This window comes from Crassostrea angulata, chromosome 2 (genome assembly GCF_025612915.1).
Source record: "Crassostrea angulata isolate pt1a10 chromosome 2, ASM2561291v2, whole genome shotgun sequence".
NCBI lineage: Eukaryota > Metazoa > Mollusca > Bivalvia > Ostreida > Ostreidae > Magallana > Magallana angulata.
In genome coordinates, this window is record NC_069112.1 from 70,587,275 (window position 1) to 70,613,497 (window position 26,223).

General features: G+C 33.2%; 2 protein-coding genes across 2 annotated transcripts; both read left to right on the forward strand.

Annotated features, from left to right (window-relative positions):
• The first annotated feature begins 15,748 nt into the window (after positions 1–15,748).
• LOC128174803 (uncharacterized) lies at positions 15,749–19,849 on the forward strand. The gene is made up of 4 exons (XM_052840257.1): positions 15,749–15,906; positions 16,035–16,162; positions 19,378–19,637; positions 19,724–19,849. The coding sequence occupies exons 1-4, from the start codon at positions 15,791–15,793 to the stop codon at positions 19,847–19,849; spliced, it is 630 nt and encodes a 209-aa protein (XP_052696217.1). The 5' UTR covers positions 15,749–15,790.
• Positions 19,850–21,343: 1,494 nt separating this feature from the next.
• Positions 21,344–25,827, forward strand: LOC128171098 (uncharacterized). The gene is made up of 7 exons (XM_052836850.1): positions 21,344–21,476; positions 21,581–21,694; positions 22,436–22,524; positions 22,675–22,817; positions 23,014–23,188; positions 23,569–23,702; positions 24,421–25,827. The coding sequence occupies exons 1-7, from the start codon at positions 21,409–21,411 to the stop codon at positions 24,751–24,753; spliced, it is 1,056 nt and encodes a 351-aa protein (XP_052692810.1). The 5' UTR covers positions 21,344–21,408; the 3' UTR covers positions 24,754–25,827.
• The last annotated feature ends 396 nt before the right edge of the window (positions 25,828–26,223 follow it).

A 26,223-nucleotide genomic window follows, 5' to 3' on the forward strand; every position in this document is an offset into this window, starting at 1 on the left:
TGATTAGTTTAGATCTACTCATTTGTGTTCAGTCATCTATATAGTGCTGTGTGTGTCACTGTGTGTGAATGTGCACACATATTCAAATTTATATGTCTCAAAGTACAACAGTGATTTTGTTTTATCCTTAAAGTTTTATGTTGCATTTTATCACCATTTGCACTAAAACTACCTTTGCAGTAATTGGTCTTGTAACTCTCTCAATTTCAACATCCCATGTGATTTATATTTAAAAGAAATGAGAAAAAACTGTTATATTGTAATTAACATTTTATTTATAACTATTAGGTTAAATAAACAAAGTTAATATATACTCTTGTGTTGTTTTAAGTAGTAAAATATATAAGTTCATACAATCATTACAATATTTTCACAAAATAGGTTAAATCAATAATAATACTCATTTGGTTTTTTTTTTTTTAATCTATCAGTGTACTATTATAGTGACAACAGCTTGGTTTCGGCAACTTTAATTTATCAATAAAGTATTATTCTTTAAAAGATGCCGAGGGCAAGCAGTTGACGCATTTTTCCACACCACCATTTTCACCGTGCGTGTATTGACATGGAATGACACCTTCAAAATACGGAATGTCATCGTTAATGGTTGGAAGGGTTGTAAAAAATTCATTAAACTCAGATAACTTAAGTGCAACCCCTCTTCGTGTAGGTTGAAGGTGCACATCGTTTTTCGGAAGATACCACTTTCTGATATCTACACACATAATGCCGGATTCAACACTTACAAAAATATCCTTTCCGAGATGGAGTCTGTAGACTCCTTCTCGTCCGCGAATTAAGTGTTGTTTAACAGCAACCTTAATGTGTTCGATATTGTCACACAGATACTTCCACTTGGTTTTATCAAGGCTTATGCACTTCTCCAAATCATCTTCTGCTTCTATTTCGACCAGAATATCGTTTCCGTATTCTATTACGCTAATTTTCTTATCTCCAACCATGTAGTCTTCAACTAAGTTTTCAGCAATGAGTGCCATTGTCTATAAAATGAAAGATAAATAAATAAACATAAAAGTCTTCTTTTTTTTTTCAAATTGTAATGTTAATTTATTTATTTTTTTAATACAAAGTAATATGTAAATTTATAATGAAAAAAAATAATTAAAACTACTTACTTGTTTTATCTAGAGGATTTTCTTCGGGAGGGTAGAAGGTTTCCTTCAACAGAACGGATGAATGGAGAAAATTTTGTTCCCTTATATACAGAAAGAATCAATAAAAATATCACAATTCTCGGCAAACCTTGTCAAAAGCATTATTTGAATGCCTATAAAATACTCAACAACATACATATGAAGAAATACACATATCAATATAAAAAAATCTCACTCGCATTTTTTTTCCATAAAACACACGCAGATGTTCATAAAACCATCACAAAAGTTGATGTATGTCAAAAAAACTATGAATCCAAATACTAGTACACTAATGATAATAGTTGTTTTAATGATGCAAAATGTATGAACTGCTATTTTTTTTATCAGCTTGTTCCGATGCAGGTACCTTCCTCAAAAGTTATAAAAAATGTTAATAAAACTATTCTTAAGTAACTAACCACCGAAAGTGAAAGTAACCATTTAACCACTAGAGGAAATTACATTAAATCCATCAATAGTAAACACCAACAAACACCCAACATCAGAAGTAAAAAAAAAAAAAATGAGAATCAAACCAGAATTAAAAGAATCCACTTAATCACCACAATACTAACTAACCACCAATAACTACCAGATGTAACCACTAACCACTGGAAGTAGTAAACACCAATAACCACTAATCACCTTAACCACCGGAAGTAACCACCAACCACCTTAACCACCGGAAGCTTGCCTTAACCACCTTAACCACGGAAGTAACCACTAACCACCTTAACCACCGGAAGCTTAACCACCGGAAGCTTAACCACCGGAAGTAACCACCAGTAACCACCAACCACCTTAACCATGAGGTGAGGTGTTTACGGGTACCATATACTACTACTACCATTGAATGGCATAAATATTACCATGCTACTGAATTGAATTTATATTACCATGCTACTGAAATACAGCAGAGAAAAGTATGGTTTTAGAATGCTTTACATTTTTATTTTCGATTAAAATTGGCTCCTAGTAAAGTAAAAATGAAGGAAATGCTTATTTTTGGACGGAACTTATAATATTAGCGGGTATGGTTAATACGCATTGCAAAATAAAAGCTAGATGTACATGACAGTACATGTTAATATTTGATATATACAAAATGAACTGATAAATTAGCCTATAAAATCGAACAGCGAAGAATCAATATTCTTGACATTTTTATTTTTTTTTTATCATTCTTTTCAATGTCAGGAAAGTATGATATCTGGAACATGTTCAACCTGGATATAATCATTATTAATGTTTTGACTTTTTTCAAAACATTAAATATTAAAGGATAATTTTCAGTTTAGAAAGAAATTGACAAATATTAACAAGTTTAGAGTTACTTAGCAGCAGTAAACAACAATGTACAATTATAACGTTTTATTACTTCTAGATTATTGATTATCAGTTAATCAGAGAGTTCAGAATTATTCAATCATATAATAAAAACAATAAGTATTTTACATGTAGCACAAAGAATGGTCTTGCTTTTCTTGACGATTGTGTAAACTTTTAAGCGTGCACAATTTCATACCTAAAACGACCTTGCCGCACTGAAAGAAATTACTAGTAAAAGTAACTAAGTAAGCTAGTACATTTTACTGTCCAAATAATCACTAGTCAGTTAAGTACATTTTACAAACTAGGTAGTACTAGTACTATTGAAAAGTAAATTCAACTTGTTTCATAAGTATTTTTTACTAGTAGAAACTAGTAACATATTACCTATTTTACTAGCTATTTTCCATTACATTATAAGTTGGTTTTTGCATATTTTAACACATAAAATTTCATTTTCAGATTTGATATCACAATTTTGCACTGTTAAAAAACAAATAATACCAAAGTTCAATTTTGAATTTATTTGATATTAAAAATATTATTAACTACTTAAAAAACAATGCTGATTCTTTTACATGTCTCATTTCAACAATACATATACAATACACATGTACGATCTCAAACTGAGTCTCCACCCAATATGCTACAAAAATGCTTTGTTGTAATTAAGATATTTAAATAACTCTTTCACCATCCTTTGATTCAAAACACTAAACCTATATAGGGCACTATGTAAGAACATGACAGAAAGATTACAATTACATGTTCATTTAGCATATGAAAACAAACAAGGGCATCAAAATATGACGGTATGACCGTTTATATACACTTCCAAGTACACTGTCAAAAAAAATCATGTCTTTCCTTGAAAATCTCACCTTAACATAATTTAATGTGTGGAAGAGGGAATGAGGGCATTCAGTGAGGCCAATACATCTAAAATACGTTTGTCCAAAGAAACTTGTCCCAGCTGATTCTTTAGTCCTACAAGCACATTCTGGATGAAAGTGAAGGTTTTTAACCAGTTCTTTGGGTAGGCAATATTAAACACATAGATTGAAGCCAGTAAGGTGGTTAAAATTTGGTAAAAAATTTCACACCCTGTGAGTTTTTCCCCTTCGATGTATACAACAAAAACATCCTCCCCCATTGACAGAAGTTTCTCTTTCACTAATATATATATAGCGAGCTTGTGGGATCCTCCTCAAACCTGATGATTTCCTCGGGGTTCTCTTTAAATAGGAGGGACAGCCCAGCAATACTTAGAAAGTCATCAGCATCTATGGGGGAAAAAGTTATATTGTTTAGAAATTACTACAAAAATACATGTACAAGCATAAGCTGTTCATTCTTTCCTTATGATAAAATTTGTTATTAAATTCAATATCAAAACAGCATATGAAAAGTGGAAAAATCTTGAGGTACAGTGTAAATGTATAATTATTCAGTTGCAACAAGATACACGACATACAGAATCAAAGTTACCAATTACCGATTATAGTATTGGAATGTTAGAAGTATGATTAAACAACTTACAGTCGCATTGTTCCGAGGATCGTAGAAGAGAGGCTGAACTTTCTTTTTCTTTTAAAAAATCTGCCTTTTTCTTTGACTTGAGAGTTAGAATTGGTTTTTTGTATTTCTTTAATCCTTGGGAAAGGACATCCTCTAATCCTTGACAGGACAAATTTGGTTTGAGTCTGTCAAACTCCTTCAATATCTAATTGCATTAGAATTGATTATATATATGGTATATACAGTCCTATTTAAGCTGAACTCAATGAGACAAAGGTAATACTGAGAGATATCTATGGAATTGAAATATTGAAAGCATCTAAGATTAAGAGGTTTGGCTTTCTTTATAACTTTAACACATCCATTGTATTTGAGATACCAATGTTCATGATATGAAACTCAACTTAAATTACTTTTTGACATGTGTAAGTACATGTGAAAAAAAAAATTACCTTCCAATTTAATTTTTTCAATTGAAATGCTAGTGTACAACTCAATCACTTACTTCGTGGCGAAGATGAAGCCAAGGGAATATTTTAAGAAGGTTCTTCATCTCAATCTTTTCTGTCACAATCACTTTCCTCCTGTCAGCAAAGGTGAGGTCCCTTTTTTGGTCAACCAAATTGTAATGTGTTTTGTGGGTTCTAACTACGAATGATATTAATTTTTCTTAACGTTACTTTACGTTTAGTTTGATCATTATAAATAAATGAAAATCACTTCACTTTGATCACAAATATGATTGAATGATATTATAAATTTTCCTTTAAACCCTCTGTGCTCGAAACCTTTATTTGTCTGAAAGTCTACGTTCCAGCAAGTGTGCTGAACCAAAGCCTCCCAGACCGCAGTCTGAAACCTAGTGCCTTAAATCACTCTCTTGGCTTTGTATTAACTACTAGTACAGTACCGAAGACTATATAAATCTCAAATGGTCCGTCTACATTAATTTGAGACACCGCAAATGAGACCTATAGTTCCTACCCATATTCCTATCGCTTCTGCAGCTATACGCCAACTGAACTCCGTGCAATAGAGCGTCGGCTTTTTATAGCCTCTAAAAATCGCTTTCTGTCAAGTGACTCGGGATCATCGTAACGTTTTATCTAATAACCAAACACAGAGGAAATTATCTGATTCAATGATGCTTTAATTAGAATATTTACTTCAATATGTATATGCACGCAGGACAGATAAGGCAACACATCATTTTGATATGCTAATGAAGGGATAATGAGTTATGACGTCATAATATACGCCCCGCCTCTGTATTACCATATATAGAATATATACCGAAAACAGCAGTTTAAGCATAACATACGGCTGATTTAATACTTCATAAGCAAAATATAACTACGAATCACTCATGTGTGTTTTTATAAGTTTACAACAATCAGAATATACGGAGAATTTCCATAACGCATCTGTCGTATGGGTGTGAATCTGCGTCCCAAAAGCGCTCGTCAGACGATGTTAACACGTGTAGCTGGTATTCCCGATGATGGCGATCTTTTGATGATTTATCAGGTATGTAGATTAGATATACAGTGTATTTGTAATATACCAGATAGCTCAATAATATTTTATTGTGATTTATTACTGTTGATGCATTTCTGATCGACTTAATGTGTTGTTTCGTTCAAAACATGAGGAGAGACTGTATTGTTTACATTTAGGCCCATACAATGTACATTGTACATGTAGCTTCATTGCCAGTCCGTTAAATTGTTGATCATTTTCACCAATCGACACGAATCAGTTCATAGTACTTGTACTGACAATATTTAGCTTTACACAGCTGTTTTTTTTATTTCAATTTGTAAGTAAACAATACAAAGACTGTGTGAAAACAGCTGATTTGATTTACTGAAAATCAGTACAGTGCAGGCTAAAAGATGCTGATTTCATTTTCTGGAAATTGATAAACAGCTGATCAATAACACCTTTCTACTGTGTTCAAAATTCTTCCATGACAGTTCATTTATATTGTTTACACATTTATCCAGTTGATATATTAAGATGTTTATGCACATTAATTCCTAATTATTACTAGTTTGTTTTTAGAACTCAGTATATTACTACCATAACACTGTTTGAAATCTTGTCACCTGGGTTCATACTTATGATGCTGTACTATTGGTAATAAAAAAAACCAAATAATAATAAACAAATGACTGCATGTCTCCATCTGATTTTCTCTAAATGAGGAATCTACATTCATGGTCATATATGGTATTGTTTGTGTAGAATGTGCGTATGTAACTTTCAATTTGAAATAAAATTTGAAGTGTTGGTCATTTTACCCATCCATGCATAATATATGTAGACCTTTCACAAAAATGTTCAAATTACTGTTGACCTGTCCTTATATGCATGTAAATTAAATTGTATGACTTCTCATAATTATATTTTGTTATTTGCTGAGTAATTTGAAAAGTGTCACACTGATTTGAAAAAAAAAGGCTGGAAGAAAATGTAAGTAAATAACATACATGTATATGTTCGATAATTTATCATTGAAATAATGACCAATCTGATTATTCTATGAGACATTTCAATTAGAAAAAGTATTTTCAAGTACAAATGGTTTCATTTAATGTTTTAAAATGATTGATATAAACCTATGTTATTTATAAATCTACAATTTAGAATATTGCTCATCAACAAATCAACAATACATGGTATGTTTTAATTCACACTGACTGCACCAGCATTATATAATATCAATCAATCAAATCAGTTGTGCGTGTATGTGTGTGTGTGAGAGAGAGAGAGAGATGTAGAAAGAGATGGAGAGAGGTGCATTTTTAAGGTCAGGCCGGGTAAAATAAAGGGGTGCAATTAAACTAATATCATGCACATATCAGGGGTGAGGATGGGAATAATTTCAAATCGATCAAACTGAAAAGCTGTATTTGAATTTGTGCAAAATTAAATGCACATCTAAACATAATGAAATGTTTATTAAGATAAATAGATTCCATTGACTATCAAATTGTAGAAAATCCTCCATTTCAGTCTTTCAGCCATTTTGATAACAAGTAAAACTTACCGAAATATGTATAATTTTCATTTTAGCTGGTACCTGCTTTGTCTTGAGATTTACATAAATGAAGTTCTTATTGGTGATCATTTACCCGCACCCTTATCCTGGTGTCATATACAAGATGAAATGATGGAAAGAAAAAGCTGAACTTTAGAAACAGGAAGACTGTGTTTTTGAAGAGAGAAGAGGACCTGAACTAAGAAGTCATACAATAAACACATTGACATCATAAAAAGAAATTGCAATTTTCAGTTTGCATGCATATGTCAGGTTTAAATGTTGTCACAGAATTTTTTTTCAGAAAGTCCCTTTATCTTCTTGAATTAATACAACAAATGAACCAAATATAATTGTTTCTATATATATAATTTTGTTTGAGAAGTGGAAAGGGAATGGTATGTAAATGGGCGGAAGAGAGAGAGTCTCTCACATAGGAGAATTCAGACTTATTTAAATTCAATATACTGATTTGAACCAAAAATGGCTTTTGATCGCCTTGTTGCAGAATTTACACACTCTCTTTCCTTTCTCGGTAATGAGAAATGAGCGTTTAGAATTTATTTTGTGAATGAATAGATATGCTAACCCTCCCCCTCTCCTTAATCTTAATCATTCTGCATGTGTTGAATAAAAATAAAAGTCAATTTTAATGAGTGTTTAAATTACAAGTGTAACATGTGTAATACAAAGGTGAATACTGTTGATTGCTTATGGGGGATGGGAAAAGGCCTCATAAATGGGCAGATCTACATGTATAGTCTCCGTGGCAAATTCTAATTTAATTCACAATTTACATAGTAAAACACCATGGTACCTGACCCCTGGCAAACAGAATAAAGTTACCCCTTTGAACCCCCTCCCCAGAATAATATTAACAGACCCAAACAGTGCTATAGAATATGCAGTCATTGGGCAAAGGCTGCACATAAATAATGAAAAAAAATACTCCATATCTTATTTTTTAAAATATATTATGAGAACAATTTAGTTAGTTTATTAATATCAGAGGCTTCATTTGTCTCTGTTGATATCTAATCCCTCAAATAATTGTGTACAATTAGCTCTTATATATTTTTCTCCCATTACCAAAAAAATATTAAGAAACCAATAACTCCGCGAATGCGGTTAACCAAGAGAACTGATACACAACGGTTTTTTGTTTACATCCAGGATACAACAGAGGAAATGCGGACGATTCATCGTTTTCATCATTTTATGTGATAAAATGACATCGCGCCTATATCATAAGAGTTATCGCTCAAAGAGTTACCTCCCCTTTTGGGATCACTTGTGCGTTTGAAATGTGTATTGATTTGAGAGGACTTCTAGAATGAGAAAATTAAATGCAAAAGTTCAAGTGCAAGACGGCGATAGATATTATTAAACTTGGTATGATTTTCTTCCCTTTTACGAGTTCTTTATAAAAACTGATGCTCATTTGTTGAGAAATGAAGGTTTACTTTGTAATTGTAATGAAAATATACAAAAATGCACTATTTTAGGAACAAGTAGCCAGTTTTTAAAGAAATTTACATAACTAGTAAACTTTACAACTGAATGAGCATTGATTTCTATGATGTATGGATAATTTTGAATATGTTGCCATATCACTTACTCTTAAATTTCTTTGCCTTGCCCTTGAACTTTTGTCTCATTTTAGCATTGACGATTTTTGTCTAAAAGACGCCCACGTGACCCTAAAAAGTCACGTGACCGACAAATTTAGACATGGTCAAGTAAAGGAGACCCATATCTTTACAATAACACCCAAAATAGTTTAGAACTATTCATTATGCAGAAATGAATAGACAAAAGCAAAACGACCTCCTTTTACTGCTGTTTAAAAGCAAAATGTTGCCTTAACTGTCCTGCGCATATAAAAAAGGCTTTGTGCAAGTGAAAGATAAAAACAATTTTAGTATATTTTACGTGAAATCGGGAGAGAAAATAAGTACCAATGTGAATCTTGCTGGGGGAAACCTACCTATTGACCCGCTTTTGTGTAAATCGAGCCTAAAAGGTAAAAATGTGCCTAATTTTGATGGCGGTGCGAAATGTTTTAACAATATTTCAGATAAACGAAATATTTATACATGTATGAACCCCCAGCAAGACCTACAAAATACATTACTTATCGAAGGATTTTTCATAAAAATATATTTGATATAATGTCATTATTCACTTGTGCCGATTTTCATTGATTATTTACCGTGATAAAATACACCCGTCACGTGCATAAGAAAAAATATATGACGTCACAAAAATGCATCAAATATAGTGTTAGATGTCACTGTTAATTTATGAAATAAAAGTTTTAAAAAACTCGCTCGGTTAAAGTATTTTTCGATAATTACAATAGTATCATTTTTCGATATACATTTAGCTTCGGACAGCCTTAACATAGCCGCGTGGAAAATCCTTTCACAGAAAAAACATATTTTGTTTTTCATTGATTGTTGTTTTCTTTATTCTTTACTTCAAACATTTGACTACAATGTGTAGTTCATGCATTTAGATGCCCGTGCAACCTGAATGCCTCGATCGGAAAGCAACCGACCGTAACTTTCTCAACCGATATATATACCCCAGTTGCAGTAGAGGAGCGATCGAAACTAATATGGCGACCAAATGCTTTTATGAATTCATGTCAATTTAATATTGGAAAATGTTAATGAAAATAAAAAGATATCAAGTTAACTAGTAAGATATTTTAATTTTTGGTTGTGATATATAATATAATATATAAATATGCTGTGTTCTAGGAAAAAAACACTGAAATTACAGGGTCTTGAACACTGAGCATATTTCAGGAATAAAGGATTTGAGACAGACTATGAATCTACCCCTACCCACCATTTTTACAAAGATCACAGGTCAAGAAGTGTTTTAAGGTGGAGTCCGCCTTATCATGGTAAGGCGGATAAAAAGGCGGCTTCCGCCTTATTTTAAAGCAGATTCCACCTTATTTTAAGGAGGATTCCATCTTATTTTAAGGCGGATTGCCCATTATTCCATGAATATCCAAGGCGGAATCCTTTTACGTCTAAGACGGAATTTATCCAACTTTAATTAGGAGGAATCTTTTCCAGGTTATTAGACGTGTTTAAGTGGATTGTATTTACACGGAATACGCTTTATCTCATTTAAATATTTCGAGCCATATACCGCCCTGATTCCACCCTGAATCTGTAAAATTTACAATGCATTCTCAAGAATAAAAGGCGAAGTCCGCTTATTAAATTTCGCCTTCTGTCCGCCTTAAGTCAGGGTGGAATTTTTTTTCGTACGGGTATTTATAACAGGACTAGGTAAGGGCTAGCTTTTTTCATTGTTCTCAATCTTACAAAACAAATATAGGATTTCATCGATTTTCATTACTCGAATCTTCGCCAGGAAAATAACAAAGTAAACATAAAATATTAAATGTTATCTAAGAATCCACTCCTGTTTGGATATTCTTTACCGTGGAATTTAGCTACATAACAGAAACATTTAAAATACTTTTAAAATGGCATTTCCTCTTTTCAGACGCAACGTTATTGATCTATAACCTTATGATGAATTGTTCTTTAAAAAGTAGTTGTGCAAACAAGGAAATACATGTAATTTACATGGCCAGGTTTTTATTTATATATTTTTTTTTTGGGGGGGGGGGGGTGGGGGTGGGGGGATTGGTTAGCTTTTTGTTTTGTAAAAAAAAATCTGTAGTTATTAATTACTTCATTTCTATATCCTCTTTATATATACGACTTTTACGTCATTTAAACTATAGATAGTTTTAAAATATATTCTCCGTAGACATTGAAAATAGACAAGCAAAAGAAATGAGTTACAACACAGATGCAGAGGAATCAGATTCATCGATGAATTCCGGTTGTTCTTCCGGTAACGATTTTTTGAACGATACTGATTGCAAATTTACAGCGTACGTCAATTTCACCTGTTACAGTCAAAACATATGAAATGGGGGACAAGTGGACGCGGACGTCTGAGAAAACATTGGATTAAAACTGTAGTTTTAGGATTTGTATTTTCAATCCACTTCAGCGATTCTAACTTGCTATATAAGTTAAAGCGATCGAAAAAAGTGTGCAATGTTGGTGACTTTTCTGAAAACATATTCTTTAAGAATAATTATATTTCACTAATAATTATACTATAAATAATTTATATAATAAAGCTTAGTATAATTATACTATAATATATTTATTATAATAAAGTTGAGTGAGGTTAACATGAAAAACTACATTGAATAATGTTTCACGGTCTTAATATCAGTAACCGAATTTTTATAAATATTTACGTACCTCAGAAATCTTTAACAATGTCGATATAAGTGATTTTGTTGTTGTTAGTGTATGGCTAGATAAACAATGAATGCGCATGTCTGTTCGTATACATTAACTGAGCGAAAAAAATTATCTAAATATAATTATTATAATTTATTTAAACGGAATTTCTGTCAATAAACCCTGTTTCAACATTGGCCTCTTGTGAAGACTGATTCTGTGAAGTCATCCCATCGATGCTTTGTCTTGCGTAAAATCTTTGGATCTTTTTATTTTTGCTCATTATGTACTTATTGAAGAAATAAAATGATTTTTAATCGCTTTGCTGATACGAAATAAAATGGTTTACCATAGCATTATATAAGTGAGAAAACGTTGAGGTGGATTGAAATGCACTTCCCAAAACTATAGTTTCAATCTATTGTTTTCTCAGACGTCCGCGTCAATTTGTCCCCGGCCATTTCAAATGTTTTGACTGTAACAGGTAAAATTGACCTAAGCTGTATATTTCCAAACTTGCCGGTTAATGTTCCGCGGTCTTTTAAGTAAATCAATAAAACATATTAGCCAATATGCAAATTATTTACTTTTACTCGTACAAATGTATGTACGTCTGTCATGATTTTCTTTTTAGATGAAATTGATTCAGATTCCTCAAGCTTAGAGTCTAATATGAGCTCAGAATGTGGTAAGGAAAGAAAATAAGATTGTTTAAGTTGTTTTCGATTTTCTTTTACCAAAAAAAAGAAGAAAAAAACAAATACATAAGACAGCAGAGAGAGAGAGAGAGAGAGTAAATATAAATAAATTTAGCAGTTGCTATACTTTTTAGAAACTGTTCAAAATCAACAATCTCACGATGATTCATCAGAAAACAGACCAATAAACAGAAAACGTAAGTGGGTTGATCATGTTTAGTGTTTGGAACTACCTAAAATGGATTACTTATTGAAAAAATAAATCATTTGTTTGTACATTTATTCTGCACAATAAAATGTTTAACGCAACAGGGAAAAGGGGTCGGCCGTTTGGATCTAAGAAAAGAAGAACTGTTGATGTTTTCTATGAATCTTCAGAAGATGAAATACCTTCAACAAAAAAAAGAAGTAAGCATAATAATGCGCCATTTACTTCAAAATGGCAATAAATGAAGTCACTTGATATATAAACGAGTCTTGTCTGATCTGCTTTTTTTCATTCGTACGTAACCAATAAGACCGCGACACATTGCCTGTCGATTCAATGGAAATATACAGCTTACGTCAATTTCACCTGTTACCATCCAAACATTTGAAATATGCGGGGACAAATGGACGCGGACGGAGGAGAAAACAATAGATTGAAACTATAGTTATGGGAAGTGCATTTCAATCCACCTCTGTATGGTGTCCGGATAGGGCCATTTGCGTTAGCGCGACATCGCGTTCAGATAAACGAGACATCGCGCTAACACACAACACGCCGTCGCACTAACGCACCTTTGCACAACACGCCGTCGCGCTAACGCAACTTTGCAAGTTTCACAGTCTAGTAGGAAGTCGTGTCCAGAAATATCAGACTGCGCATACTGAAATATGTAGGCCTGCACGCAAGCATGGATGAAAAATAAATAAAATGTACTTTGAAATATATATTATTTTCATTTATTATCAATGCATATGAATAAAAATATAGTTATTAGTATGTCACTGTTTAAGGATATGCTAGCATCCATGTAAATTATTATAAAATCTACCAATTGACAAATTTACCATAAATATTTAATATAATTCATTAATTCAACAATAATATATTAATCACATGTTATATCCTGTAATTTTACATTTTAAAATTTCTTTGCTTGGTAATATACAGAGCACCTAATATGAATTTGTGACATGTTCGTGTTTTGTGTTAGCGCGATAGTGGGTCCCAGGCATATTTTTGGTAATTTTATAATGTAATTTAAAGAAATTTGAATTCTCTAGATCCGCGCATGCTAACAGTAAATAAAAGTCTGAGGTAGATTGAAAATACACTTCCTATAACGATCATTTCAATCCAATGTTTTCTCAGACGTCCGCGTTCATTTTCCCCGCCCATTTCAAATGTTTTCACTGTAAAGGGTGAAATTATTTCCAATCTTGCCAGTTTATGTTCCGCGGTCTTATTGTCTATAGGTGTATCCATTTTATTCATTCAATGAATAGGGTCATCGGTTATGCTTTAAAAAACAGGGGCACCGCAAAACGGAGCATCCCCTAGCGAAATAAAATATTGTGAGGGAAATGCATTATTTAGGATATATACAAGTAATTGAAGAGACCAAATATTCATCTTTTTAAAACCTCTTTGAGCAACGGAGCATCCGCTAGCGAAATAAAATTTATTGGGAAATGCATTATTTAGGATGTACACGTAATTGAAGAGACCAAATATTTATCTTTTTTAAACTTCTTTGAATTAAAATATTTCGTTTTTCCTATCCCCATGGACGGTCTGGGGTGTATTCATTGTGGGGTGGGGGGTACATTTAGGTGATTGTACAATTCCTTCCATTACTAGCGAAAACAAAACACACTACAAATGTTTTGAACTTAAGTTATATACTATTTTAGTTTTATTCTCCTTATTAAGTACATTACGCATTTCATAATGAATATGAAACGTAGCTAAAGATCTAGCGATTTGTAGTCCGCCTTCTGAATTCAGAATTTAAGCTAAGTGGGACGACACCCCTTAAACGGGGCGTGCAGATTTTAGTCTTTTCTTATAGAGCTATGAATTAAGTAAACCTTTAATTATGTGCTTTTCGCGGGCATGTTAAGGCTTCCCGATGCGATATGTAGAAAGTCACTTGTCTGTACTTCATAAGATATGACGTCATAATTAACTTTGACGTCACGATCTGCATTCCTGTCGATAGTTCTCAGGGAATGTATCTTAACGTTAAAAGTGAATTATATCAAACCAGTATAATACCGCATGTTTCCTTTATATAGATGTTGCAGTTAATTCTAGACGTACAGAATTCATTCATATTAAAAACCAGTATCAAATAATCGGCAGTTTTAAAGCTTCGTTTTAAGTTAAAGACTATTTATAAACTAGTGGTTTGGAGACTCTCCCTGCTACGTGTAAACAACTGAATGAAGAAATTTTAATGCATGTAAAACCAGCTTGGCGCAGGTGAAAGATCAGCACAATTTTAGAATATTTTACGTAAAATTGGTAGAGAATATAAGTACCAATGTGAATCGTGCTGCGGAAACCTTCGGATTTACCCCATTTTTTTGTAAATCGCTTTTGATTAGTAAAAATGTGCATTATTTTTATGATTTTGTGGAATGTTTCAACAATATCTTCTATAAACGAAATATCTATTTCTTTCCCAAGCAAGAACTTCAAAGTTTATGACTTAACAAAGGATTTTTCTTAAAACTATGTATGATTTAATGTCATTAATCACCTGCGCCGAAGCGTTTTAACTAGATCATGTGCAATATTAGGATTCGCCTGTCACGTGATTACGAAGTACATATGACGTCACAAAAATGCATCAAATATAATGTTTAACATCGATGTCAATAAATGTAACATAGATTTAAAGAAATACTCCCGGTAAAATTATTTTTGCCATGATTCAAATTATATCGTTTTCCAGCCGTATTTTAGCATCGGGACGCCTTAACAATGCTGCGTTTGTGGCCTGGGGTAAAATGCTGACCGTGGACCCACCGCCACTTTGGAGGGTCCAGAGTGGAGGGGGTGGAGCTTGGTGTGTCAATCTTAATTTAGAATCCGTTTGATCTGTCTTTTAATTGCGCCAATCATGCACCTAATACCTAAAACATATGGGTTGTTTATGTAACTGGTTTTTACTGATAAATTGTTATGTATGCACATGTTAGAAATTTTAAAAGGTGGGGGGGGGGGCTAAAATTTATTGATTTTAGCAACTTCAAATGAACTTTATCAGGATACATAAATTACTACATGTTTGTTTAACAATTATTCTGAGGCCAATGAGACTGGGAACAGGAAGTTAACTCACCTCAACTTTGAGAGATTTATTGCATCCCCACCCCCTCCCCGATGCAAAAAAGGAACATCAGTACAAAAAAGCAAGAATAATCAAACTTGCACCGAAGTAATTAGATTATTTAAATGTAGAAAAAAGTAATATGCTAAATCTCGAACAACCATTTCATTTGACATTTCATGCTGGTTAAGTTAAAAAAAATAATGCTATGGATGTGGGGTGTTGGTAAAACGCGGAAGTTATGTGCTTGTGTCACCCCCTCCACTCTGGACCCTCCAAAGTGGCGGGTACATCGTCAGCATTTTACCTCTAGCCGTTTTTGTCTGTCCTTTATAAAGCGTCGAATAATTGAGATCAAATTTTTCCCGATTCAGAAAAACGTCAGTTGTTAGCCCCAGAGAGCATAAGGAGGCTTCCATGCTGCATTCTCATGTGTGCTATGACCTTATCAGTGGTAGATATTGCCACAAGTAGGTCAAACTTTATGGCCCTTAGCACACATGAAAAAAGTCAATGGATATTAAACTGGATCCATAGTCATTCGTCGTGAGTTTGGTTTTGATAAAAGAACAATCAAATTAGTTCATATCTGCTTTTTAATATGAATGGAATTAACATTCTATATGATTATATTAAAGCCTTCAATCATATGTTTGAAACTCTAAAATTGGTAGATTATCAGAGAATGGACAATTTGAAACGACATTTCTCATCGGTAGCATCACAGTATGCTTAACTACGTGGCTGGCAGTGCTTGGAATCAGCAAAAGCACGTACTATAATATGAGAAAAAAATTTCAAAGTAAGATTTAAAAGTCAAACGTTGTATTCCTTGAATTTTATGCTTAAATTTGACATTTCTACCTAAGCGCTCATGAGCCAAAAAGAATAATGAGATACATAGCATTCTCACGTCTAACGAAAGCCCAGAAACTTCATTCAAAATTCGAAAAACGAGATTGGAAAAACTAGATTCAATATCTACATCAACCAATCAAAGCATCGATCTGAAAACCTATATTCTGGCGATTTTTTCGATTACAACAATTTTTTACTAAGACTAAGAACTCTGTATCCTGTTATTAAACTGTGTAGATACAGCTAAAAGGAATATATTGTGAAACTGGCAAAGTGCATACTAATAATTTTTTCAAAGTGCGTTGTAACGGGGCATCCGTGTTTCATACACACATTCTTTTAAAATTCAACATCTCCCTTACACATACAGTATGTAAAATTGTAACATTCTGAGACAATATCTCATCATCAAAATACCTGAAAATCCAAAAGCTTAAACTTAAAATCCAGGAGCATCCGAGGGCTTTGCCCCAGGCCCTGCACTCCCTGTCAATTTTTAATACACTAAAAAAAATCCTAGCTACGCCACTGCGGTGCTTTGTTAAGATACCGCCCGTTTATGTAATTTTCCGGCAAATCTCTACAACTTTAATTTGAGAAGTCATGATAATTGTCTGACAGCACAATAATGAACAGTTGTCATTTTTTTATTAGACAAGTCGCGACCAGTGATTATTTAATTAATTCAACTTTACAATAACTTTTCTTAAACTTGCCAGATTAACTATATTTTATGATGAATAATTAGCTACTGATCTCGACTTGACAGAAAAAAATATTGTGTTCAATACAGATAAAAACACTAAACAGAATTTTTTTCGTGGGTATGTTTAGGGAGCATTGGACATTTATGACGCATTTGCCGGTGTAAATAAGAATAATGACCGGGGGTCAAAAAATTACCCCGGTCATTTTTCTACGGGTTCATTATTCTGCTATACACCGGCTTTCTGCATATGCATAGCCTTAAAAGATTACAACGTATCCTTGTTACTTTTGAGTCATAAATTTCCTGAACGAGATTTAAACTCCAAAAAATCGCCACCTATCCTTGCCCCTGAGCATGATCCTCTGCTTAAAGGAAAATAAACTGCAATATCTCTATAAATTTGTAGCAATCAACAACTACAATGATAAAATCAACTAGAGCAAAGCTCGTTGCATAGCAACGAGTGGGTCTTCCGTTAATGTCGAAAGTAAAGCTAGAAGTTCCTTTAAGAAGCAGAATTCTTAAACCAATATACATGAAAAACTAAAAAAAAACAAAACGAATTATTCTTGGTACGAGTTAACAAAATCCGAATGATTCTAAATACGAATTAACAAAAACCTTTTCGATACAAGAACGACTTTGCAAATAAAAACCCGAATGTGTTTAAGTACATTTAACAATCATCGAATTATTTTAGGTACGAGTTAATTTAACTTTGAATATAACACTATTTTCTTAACCAAGAATGTGGAATCAAAATTTCCGGAAAAATCAATTTGTTAAACCCCTATATCTCTGTAATGCTTCGTCCTATTTTAAAACGGATTTCAGATTTAAATTAAGTCTTATGAGTTGAAAATGTTTGCTTCTATAGTTATTTACAAATTATTTTTCAGTAAAAAGTTATTATTTAAAGACTTTGTAGCCCTCCTGGCCCCTAATTAGAGGAGTCAGCCCCTTTTTCTTGATATCAAATGAAAGGTCTTGCAAATATAAACATATTTTGTTCAACAACTGTTCACGAATTGTTAACGGTTCTAGAGATATCTGAACAACTGTGTTTTAGGGGCCGACCCTTAAACTCCTTACTGGGGCCACCAACGAAAAAGTTTTAGGTATTATATTATTAAAAACATTATTTTGACCAATTTTCAAAATATTTCTCCTTTTCTAGCTATTAATGATCAGAGTTTTGGACTTCTGGCCCCTTGAAACCCCTAATTACGTAACATATGACTTAGGTATGGTACTGTTTAAATAAATAACTGTACAAAGAATATTTTTGCTTCTATAATATATAACAAATTATTTTTCACTAAAAAGTTATTATTAATAGACTTAAGAGCCCTCTTGGCCCCTAATTTAAGGGACCAGCCCTTTTTTCTTGATATCAAATTAATAGAATAACAAGAGGGTCTTCCGTTGGAAACGGAAGACCCTAAAAAGAATCAATAGAATAACAAGAGGGTCTTCTGTTCGAAACGGAAGACCCTAATAAAGAAAAAGAAACCGTAGAATAACAAGAGGGTCTTCCGTTGGAAACGGAAGACCCTAATTATGGTTTATAAAATACTGTTGTAAAGATTTTGTGAGGCAAGCCATTTAGACTTAAATTGAAGCAAATTTACACTGTCGGCATTCTGACAAAATTAAAGTAGCAATATCTTTACATGCATATTCAATTATGCAGAATGTTTTTTTTAACTAAAAAAAGGAACGATTTGTTTCAAACATCTTAATTATAAATACTTTGTTAAATGCAGGATTATCATATAATAGCACATTACCACAGCAACATATATATGGAATACTGAAAATACCGGTTTTCAAGCTAATAAAAATACAAAAAAAAAAAAAAAACCCAACAGACATAAATGCCAAACAGAAATCATCATAAAACTAGGGATGCACAAAAATTAACAGGTGGCGTTTTGGGAAGCAATATGGGTGGCCTGTTTTACGTACTTTTTTCAAAATTTTGATTGGCATATAAATACATTTGGTAGTAAAGAAGATCAATTTTAAGACTTAATTTTGCCTTTATGGTCGTTTATTATATTTTTTTGGATTGTTGGCTTTAAATTACCATTGATGATCTTGATAATTTTTTTTTTTGCTTTTTCTGCTGCCATTACTATTGTCATGTAATGAATTTACTTTAGTGTTTGCTGTCACTAGGATACAGGTTTCCAGATCGATGACCAATGATTGATTGGAGGATTTAGATATTGAATCTCATGTTTCGAAATCTTGAATCTCGAATGCATCGTCTGGGTTTTCGTACACCTGGAATAATATTTATATACAATTTCTTTTTTTTAATTTTTAAGTCCTGTCTTATTTAATATACGTGTCAAAAATATTTGGTAACAACATGAATTTGAATTTGACGGTAGTATATTCAAATTTAATGGTCTCGATATCTAATGACATAATGTGCTTTGAAGGAGGCGTGGTCGAAGTAAGCCGCTCTGGCACTGTAAAAGGGAAAATGACAACGGAGAGCCTATCTGCAGTTGCTTGGCTACAAGATTTCTGCAATAGTTATGCAGAAAAACTCCCAAACGAAAACAAACTAAATCTCCCCCCCTGTCTCACCAAACAGTACGTCTACGGACTTTATTTGGAAAAAGCCACCAATCCGGTATCAAAATCCCACTTTTATAAGTTGTGGAAAAGGGAGTTGCCTAATGTAACCATTCCAAAGGTATCCAAAATGTATATAATTATGTTATATACTTCTATATACGTGGAGACGGGATTGAATTTTAATTTTGTACTTGATTGTTGTAGAGAAGTCGTTTCTCAAAGTGCGACAAATGCACACTAATAAAAGAGCACTTGGCCACATGCAGAGAGAAACATCAGAGGGAAACTCTCATCAAAATGAGGGAGAAACACCTAAAACAACAAAAGTAAATAAATATCTCAAAAATATCTTTAAAATGATATAGTTAACAGAGGCCTATGGGCCACAACTAATATAGACTTGGTCTTTCATCCATGTTTATCCATGTTAATGCAGGAGGCCATTACCATATCAATTACAAGTAACACATAAAACTTGTTTAGTACGAATATAAACAAAAAAATCTTAGATATAGAGAGGTTTTGTGGAGATCCAGTCAAATTCTTAAGAAATCCATGCAAATGTTTCAGGTTATATAACGAATTCAGATATAATGAATTTACGGAAATAGCAAATAAATTTTGAGTCCCACATAAGGTAGCATATGATTAATAAATTCCTTTATTAATTTGATTTTATTCAAGCTCGTCTGATAAGATTGCAAAATATTAACTGACCAGATTGGAAATATAGAGCTCATTTGAAATGGGCGGAGACAAATTGACGCGGACGTCTGAGAAAACATTGGATTGAAACTATAGTTAAACGAAGGGTATTTTCAATCCACCTCTGCGTTTCAAACTTGTTTTATGAGTTAAGCAATCATTTTGTTAAGTATTAGCAAAGCGATTAAAACCATTTTATTTCATCAACAAGTCCCAATTCGGGAGAGATTATACCAAGGCAAAACAATGTCCTATGACTTGAGATAACCAGTCGTCACAAGTCTGAAAACAATAGGAGCCATTGTATTACTGATTTGCTAATATTGAATAAAATTTGCCCCCGCCCATTTCAAATGTTTTGACTAACATGTGAAATTGACCGAAGCTGTATATTTCCAATCTTGCCAGTTAATGTTCCGCGATCTTTAAATTCTAATTCTATTATTAACTTCATCTGGATGAGTTCCTATACAAATAAATACATTTATTTGCATTTTTATTTCATGTGTCTGCTTTACGATGACGTTTTGACATGAGACAACGGACGGATTCTCATTTTAAATCCTCTTTGAGAACTCAGTAACTTGCTTCAAAATTAAAAAAAAATTCTGCTGACTAACATAAAAATCAATGTTACTTATTATAGGATAAAGCAGGAAACAAAATCAAAAAAGAAATGAATTTGTGACTATACATAAATTTACATTTCAGTGATGAAAGAAAAAAGTATTATAAACACGCCTCAAAAGCCAAGGACAATCCCGAAAAATACCTATCAATGATAATAGATGCCATGGACCAGAACAAAACGTACCTCCCACACTTTCTATACAATGGAAAGTTTTTATCTAACATGTGGAAACTACGTTTAAATCTAATGGGAGTCATTGTTCATGGAATAGGTATACATAAACATTATCACACATTATGGCATCCTATTTTGATCTCATTTCTTTATAACGTGACATCGTTTGAAAGTTTTCATGGCCATAATAAGATTCCTCCATACTAAGACAAGCTTCAGGCTTTACAGGAGTAAAGTAAAGACTAGATTCGTGAAAAAAGAGGATTTTTTAAATTACCATCAACTTTATAATTTTATAGGCATCTCTGGCTTCTTTGATTATTTCCAATGGTCCCACGGTAGCAACCTCACCATATCTGTTCTGTTGCAATGTCTTCTCATGCTAGACAAAATTCCGGACACATTGTATTTGCAAATGGACAATTGTCCTGGACAGAATAAAAACCGGTAATTTTACACAACACCAGAGTAAATGAAATGACAATTTATTTTATTTATTTCGTCTGATTTTATTCACACTATCATATGTTAATTACTAAAATTATGTTTAGATATATACTTGGATTCCTCTGTTGGTTGGTGGAGATTGGCGTATTCAAAAAAATCAAAGTGTCATTCCTCATGGTCGGACACACGCATGAGGATATAGATCAAGTATTCTCCAGGTACAATCAACCTCGAAGGAAATTGCGCAAATTTTGTAACAAGGAACTTTATGTTTAGAAATCGATTTATGAAATATTCTTCTTTAATTAAGAGATAAATTGGGATTGACGAGATTCGACTGCAATCATAAACATTGCACACTAGTAATATGTACAAATCATCTGATAAATTACAATCTTACTACTAGTACCCATCATCAATAGTTTATTTTACTCCTCTCTGATCTGCATAATTTTTATTGTTCCCCAACATAATAAATAAACATAATTACAATGAATCCATGCTAAATTAAAGCCTCGTCCTAGACCGTAAATCTTGTCCCCCTCGGTGGAATTCCTCTTGTCCACAATCGTAATAGTCTTTAATTTAATTTCATTTGTAACAAGCATTTTGATTGGCTAATCACACAAAAAAAATTAATTTATTTTGTATAACCTGGTTAGCCAACGTCCCCTTGACAACCACATATTCATGCGCGTGTTAGAGTTTTTATGTAAATTAAATTTTATGCAAAAATCAACAATTTCTATATTAAATTATTGATTTTAAACAATCTTTTTACAAAATTATAAGGAATGCTTTGAAACAGTGCTTCGCGGATTATAAAGTGTGCACTGCCTCAAACCAGGTTATATCGGATAATCTGGGCAAAAATTAAAAACATTCCTTAATTGGCCAGGTGCAAATTTTCATATTAAATTCTGACCTTTACATTCAAACAAATTTCTTTCTACCTTCAGATTTTCTAGCCTCCTTTCCAGGCGGAGTGCTTTGACTCTAACCAAATTAATAACTGCGTTTGAAAGGTGTTACACTCCGGTACCAACAGGTGACAATTTCCCCGAGTTTCTAAAGACCTTTCTTGACTCTCATTTTCTCATTTTTTCCCCAGTGAAATGTGATGATAAAACAATAGAATGCAGACGTTCAATTATAGTTTCTTTTATTCCATGCATTTCTTTTTAATATGATTTTTTAGGAATAAGAACGGACAGAGTATACAATATTTCAGAAGCCTTGGACCTTGAAAATATTTCAGGCCATTCAAAGCCGCATGCTTTTAAAATAATTAAGGAAGACGCAAAAGCGACGATTTTTTGGAAGAAATGGTCGACCGATCGGGTATGTGTAGTAATTAAAGCTACACTTTACAGCTGTTGCATAGATATAATATAAATATAAAGCGTCGTATCTTTTAAAGAACGATGGTCATCAGTTTAAACAAATGATTACTACAAGTAGTAGATAGTCAATTTCCTTGATGCTTAAAATTGAGAAAATATTTTCCGTCACATAATTTTTTTCTGATAAATTTCAGATATGGCAAAAATGTGAAGGAACCCTTCTTAAGGATAATGCATTAGTATTTAGGAAACTTAGTCCATGTGTGGACGATCTTGACATGGAAAGGCTTGAGCGGGACGTGAGGGGCTCGTACAGATATTTTACAAAAAATGAGGACAAACAGTGGTGGGAAAATTTTTTTGCCGAAGGTATTCAGTGTAACTGATTTTAAACCACGAGATACAATAACCAAGCTTTCACTAAAATTATGATAATATATTTCAAAACATTATTTTATAATTAAAAACCATCAAAATGTTTCCCAAAGTTCCTTGCCTGTTTCAACATGTATATTTAATGTGAACACCCGTCCGGTCTTGTGGATGGTGAAGCGTATAATTGTGGTATTGGATGAGAGAGAGAGAGAGAGAGAGAGAGAGAGAGAGAGAGAGAGAGAGGAGAGAGAGAGAGAGAGAGTCGTTTAGTGGTCAATGGTCGGTTGCATGGTTTGATGCATACATAATTATTACATAAAGTCCATGCTGATATAATTTTAAAGAAATGAAATAAAGATATTGATGTACTTTAGTCAATGAAGAGTATGATTCAGACGACGAAGATGATGGAATTGCAGAGCAATTATTGGATAAAAAAAGGCAGAATTCCCCAAACACTGAAGATCTAGAGGTTCACATTTCCGACACAGAGGACCCTATTCCCCCAGTAATTTATTTGTTATATACAATATTTTGATATATTTAGCCCATGAATCGTAAACTTCCAAATCAGTTTATACTTTAAGCAATTTTTGTTGTCATGTCTAATGTTGATACTTCTCTTGTCACTGCCTTAAATTTAGAATTTGAAAAAAATAAATGAAAGTAATTTTCTCATACCCGAGAAATGTTAGAACATATCATCGAAGAATCCTCCAAGAAATAATGTAAATGAATTCTAATCTGATGCGTACTACCTTAAATCTGACATGAATTCATAATCATGCGTCATTCCCATTCACGTTCGACTACTGTAAACTACGTTTTTACATACGTACATGTACTTAATTCCGCGATTCCGCTGTTTTGTATAAAACTGTATATTTTTTTGAAAGAATTGTAAATTGGTTTAAATCTGGTTGTAACGCGCTTTCTGATTGGCTAAAAAAATTTATATCGTATAAAGAATGTTGATACTTTATTTTTTAAAATATTACCCGTCCCAATGTAGGCATTTTACCCGAACTAATGGCCTCTACTTTTTTTAGTTTATCAGCTAGGATTAAAAACTTTATAGTAAAGCATACTAAAACTGTTTTAACAGAAAACGACAAAGTGAAAGGCAAACAGGACAACCGATTATGCCAAAATATATATAATTAGAAACCCAAATAACATACATAATATATCTATTATATGCTTACTACTTATTTTGAAAATGATAGGTTGTCATTGGAAAGAGGCGGAAAGAAGCGGTCCCTCCTTGTACTATAGTGGGGATGATGGCATTAATGGATGTCCCTCAGTACGCCGGCGAGTGGCCACAGATAGGCCAGATAATGTCTCATGAAGGGGATGAGGTAGACATACACTGGTATGGTGGAAGCAAGACATCCCCATGGAAACCTTGTAAAAGGAGCGTGCCGGGTGAGCGAGGAAGAAGAACGGACTGGGTGGAAAAATGTTTAACATCACATATAGTTTCAACATTCAAGCTTACAGGGTCTGGAAATATTCCTAGACATATAAAAGACATTGTTGAAAACTATCATGATTAAATTAAACTTTTGCTTGTGTTTAGTATTTCAGGTATATATTTGGCCGCTATGTTCCACAATTAACCTTGCATTTCATTTATTATATTAAATTGATAAGTACATATTATTTACTTAGGTTTGACCATTGTAACCGGAGTGTAATCAATCGGAGGCGGTAATCTGGCCGCTCCGTCCCAGGATCTGTATTTTTTAAGATGAATTTAATTCTAACATTACATGTAATAGATAATTGACCATGTAACCGGAGTGTAATCAATCGGAGGCGGTAATCTGGCCGCTCCGTCATCAGTATTTTTTGTTTTGAATTTAATTATTGACCATTGTAACCATAGTGTAATCAATCGGAGTCGGTAATCTGGCCGGTCCGTCCCAGGATCCGTATTTTTTAAGATGAATTTAATTCTAACATTACATGTTATAGATAATTGACCATTGTAACCGGAGTGTAATCAATCGGAGGCGGTAATCTGACCGCTCCGTCCCAGTATCCGTATTTTTTAGAATGAATTTAATTATTGACCATTGTAACCAGAGTGTAATCAATCGGAGGCGGTAACCTGGCCGCTCCGTCCCAGTATCCATATTTTTTAGAATGAATTTAATTATTGACCATTGTAACCGGAGTGTAATCAATCGGAGGCGGTAACCTGGCCGCTCCGTCCCAGTATCCGTATTTTTTAAGATGAATTTAATTATTGACTATTGTAACCAGAGTGTTATCAATCGGAGGCGGTTATCTGGCCGCTCCTTCCCAGTATCCATATTTTTTAATTCTAACATTACATGTTATAGATTATTGACCATTGTAACCGGAGTGTAATCAATCGGAGGCGGTAATCTGGCCGCTCTGTCTTCAGTATTTTTTATTATGAATTTAATTCTTGACCATTGTAACCAGATTGTAATCAATCGGAGGCGGTAATTTGGCCGCTCCGTCACAGTATCCGTATTTTTAATGATTAATTAAATTCTTACATAACATGTAATTGAATATTGACCATTGTAACCAGTGTGTAAATTAATTCTAACATTACATGTTATAGATTTATTGACCATTGTAACCAGAGTGTAATCAATCGGAGGCGGTAATCTGGCCGCTCCGTCCCAGTATCCATATTTTTTTATTCTAACATTACATGTTATAGATTTATTGACCATTGTAACCAGAGTGTAATCAATCGGAGGCGGTAATCTGGCCGCTCCGTCCCAGTATCTATATCTTTTAATTTTAACATTACATGTTATAGATTTATTGACCATTGTAACCAGAGTGTAATCAATCGGAGGCGGTAATCTGGCCGCTCCGTCCCAGTATCTGTATTTTTCAATTCTAACATTACATGTTATAGATTATTGACCATTGTAACCGGAGTGTAATCAATCGGAGGCGGTAATCTGGCCGCTCCGTCCCAGTATCCATATTTTTTAATTCTAACATTACATGTTATAGATTTATTGACCATTGTAACC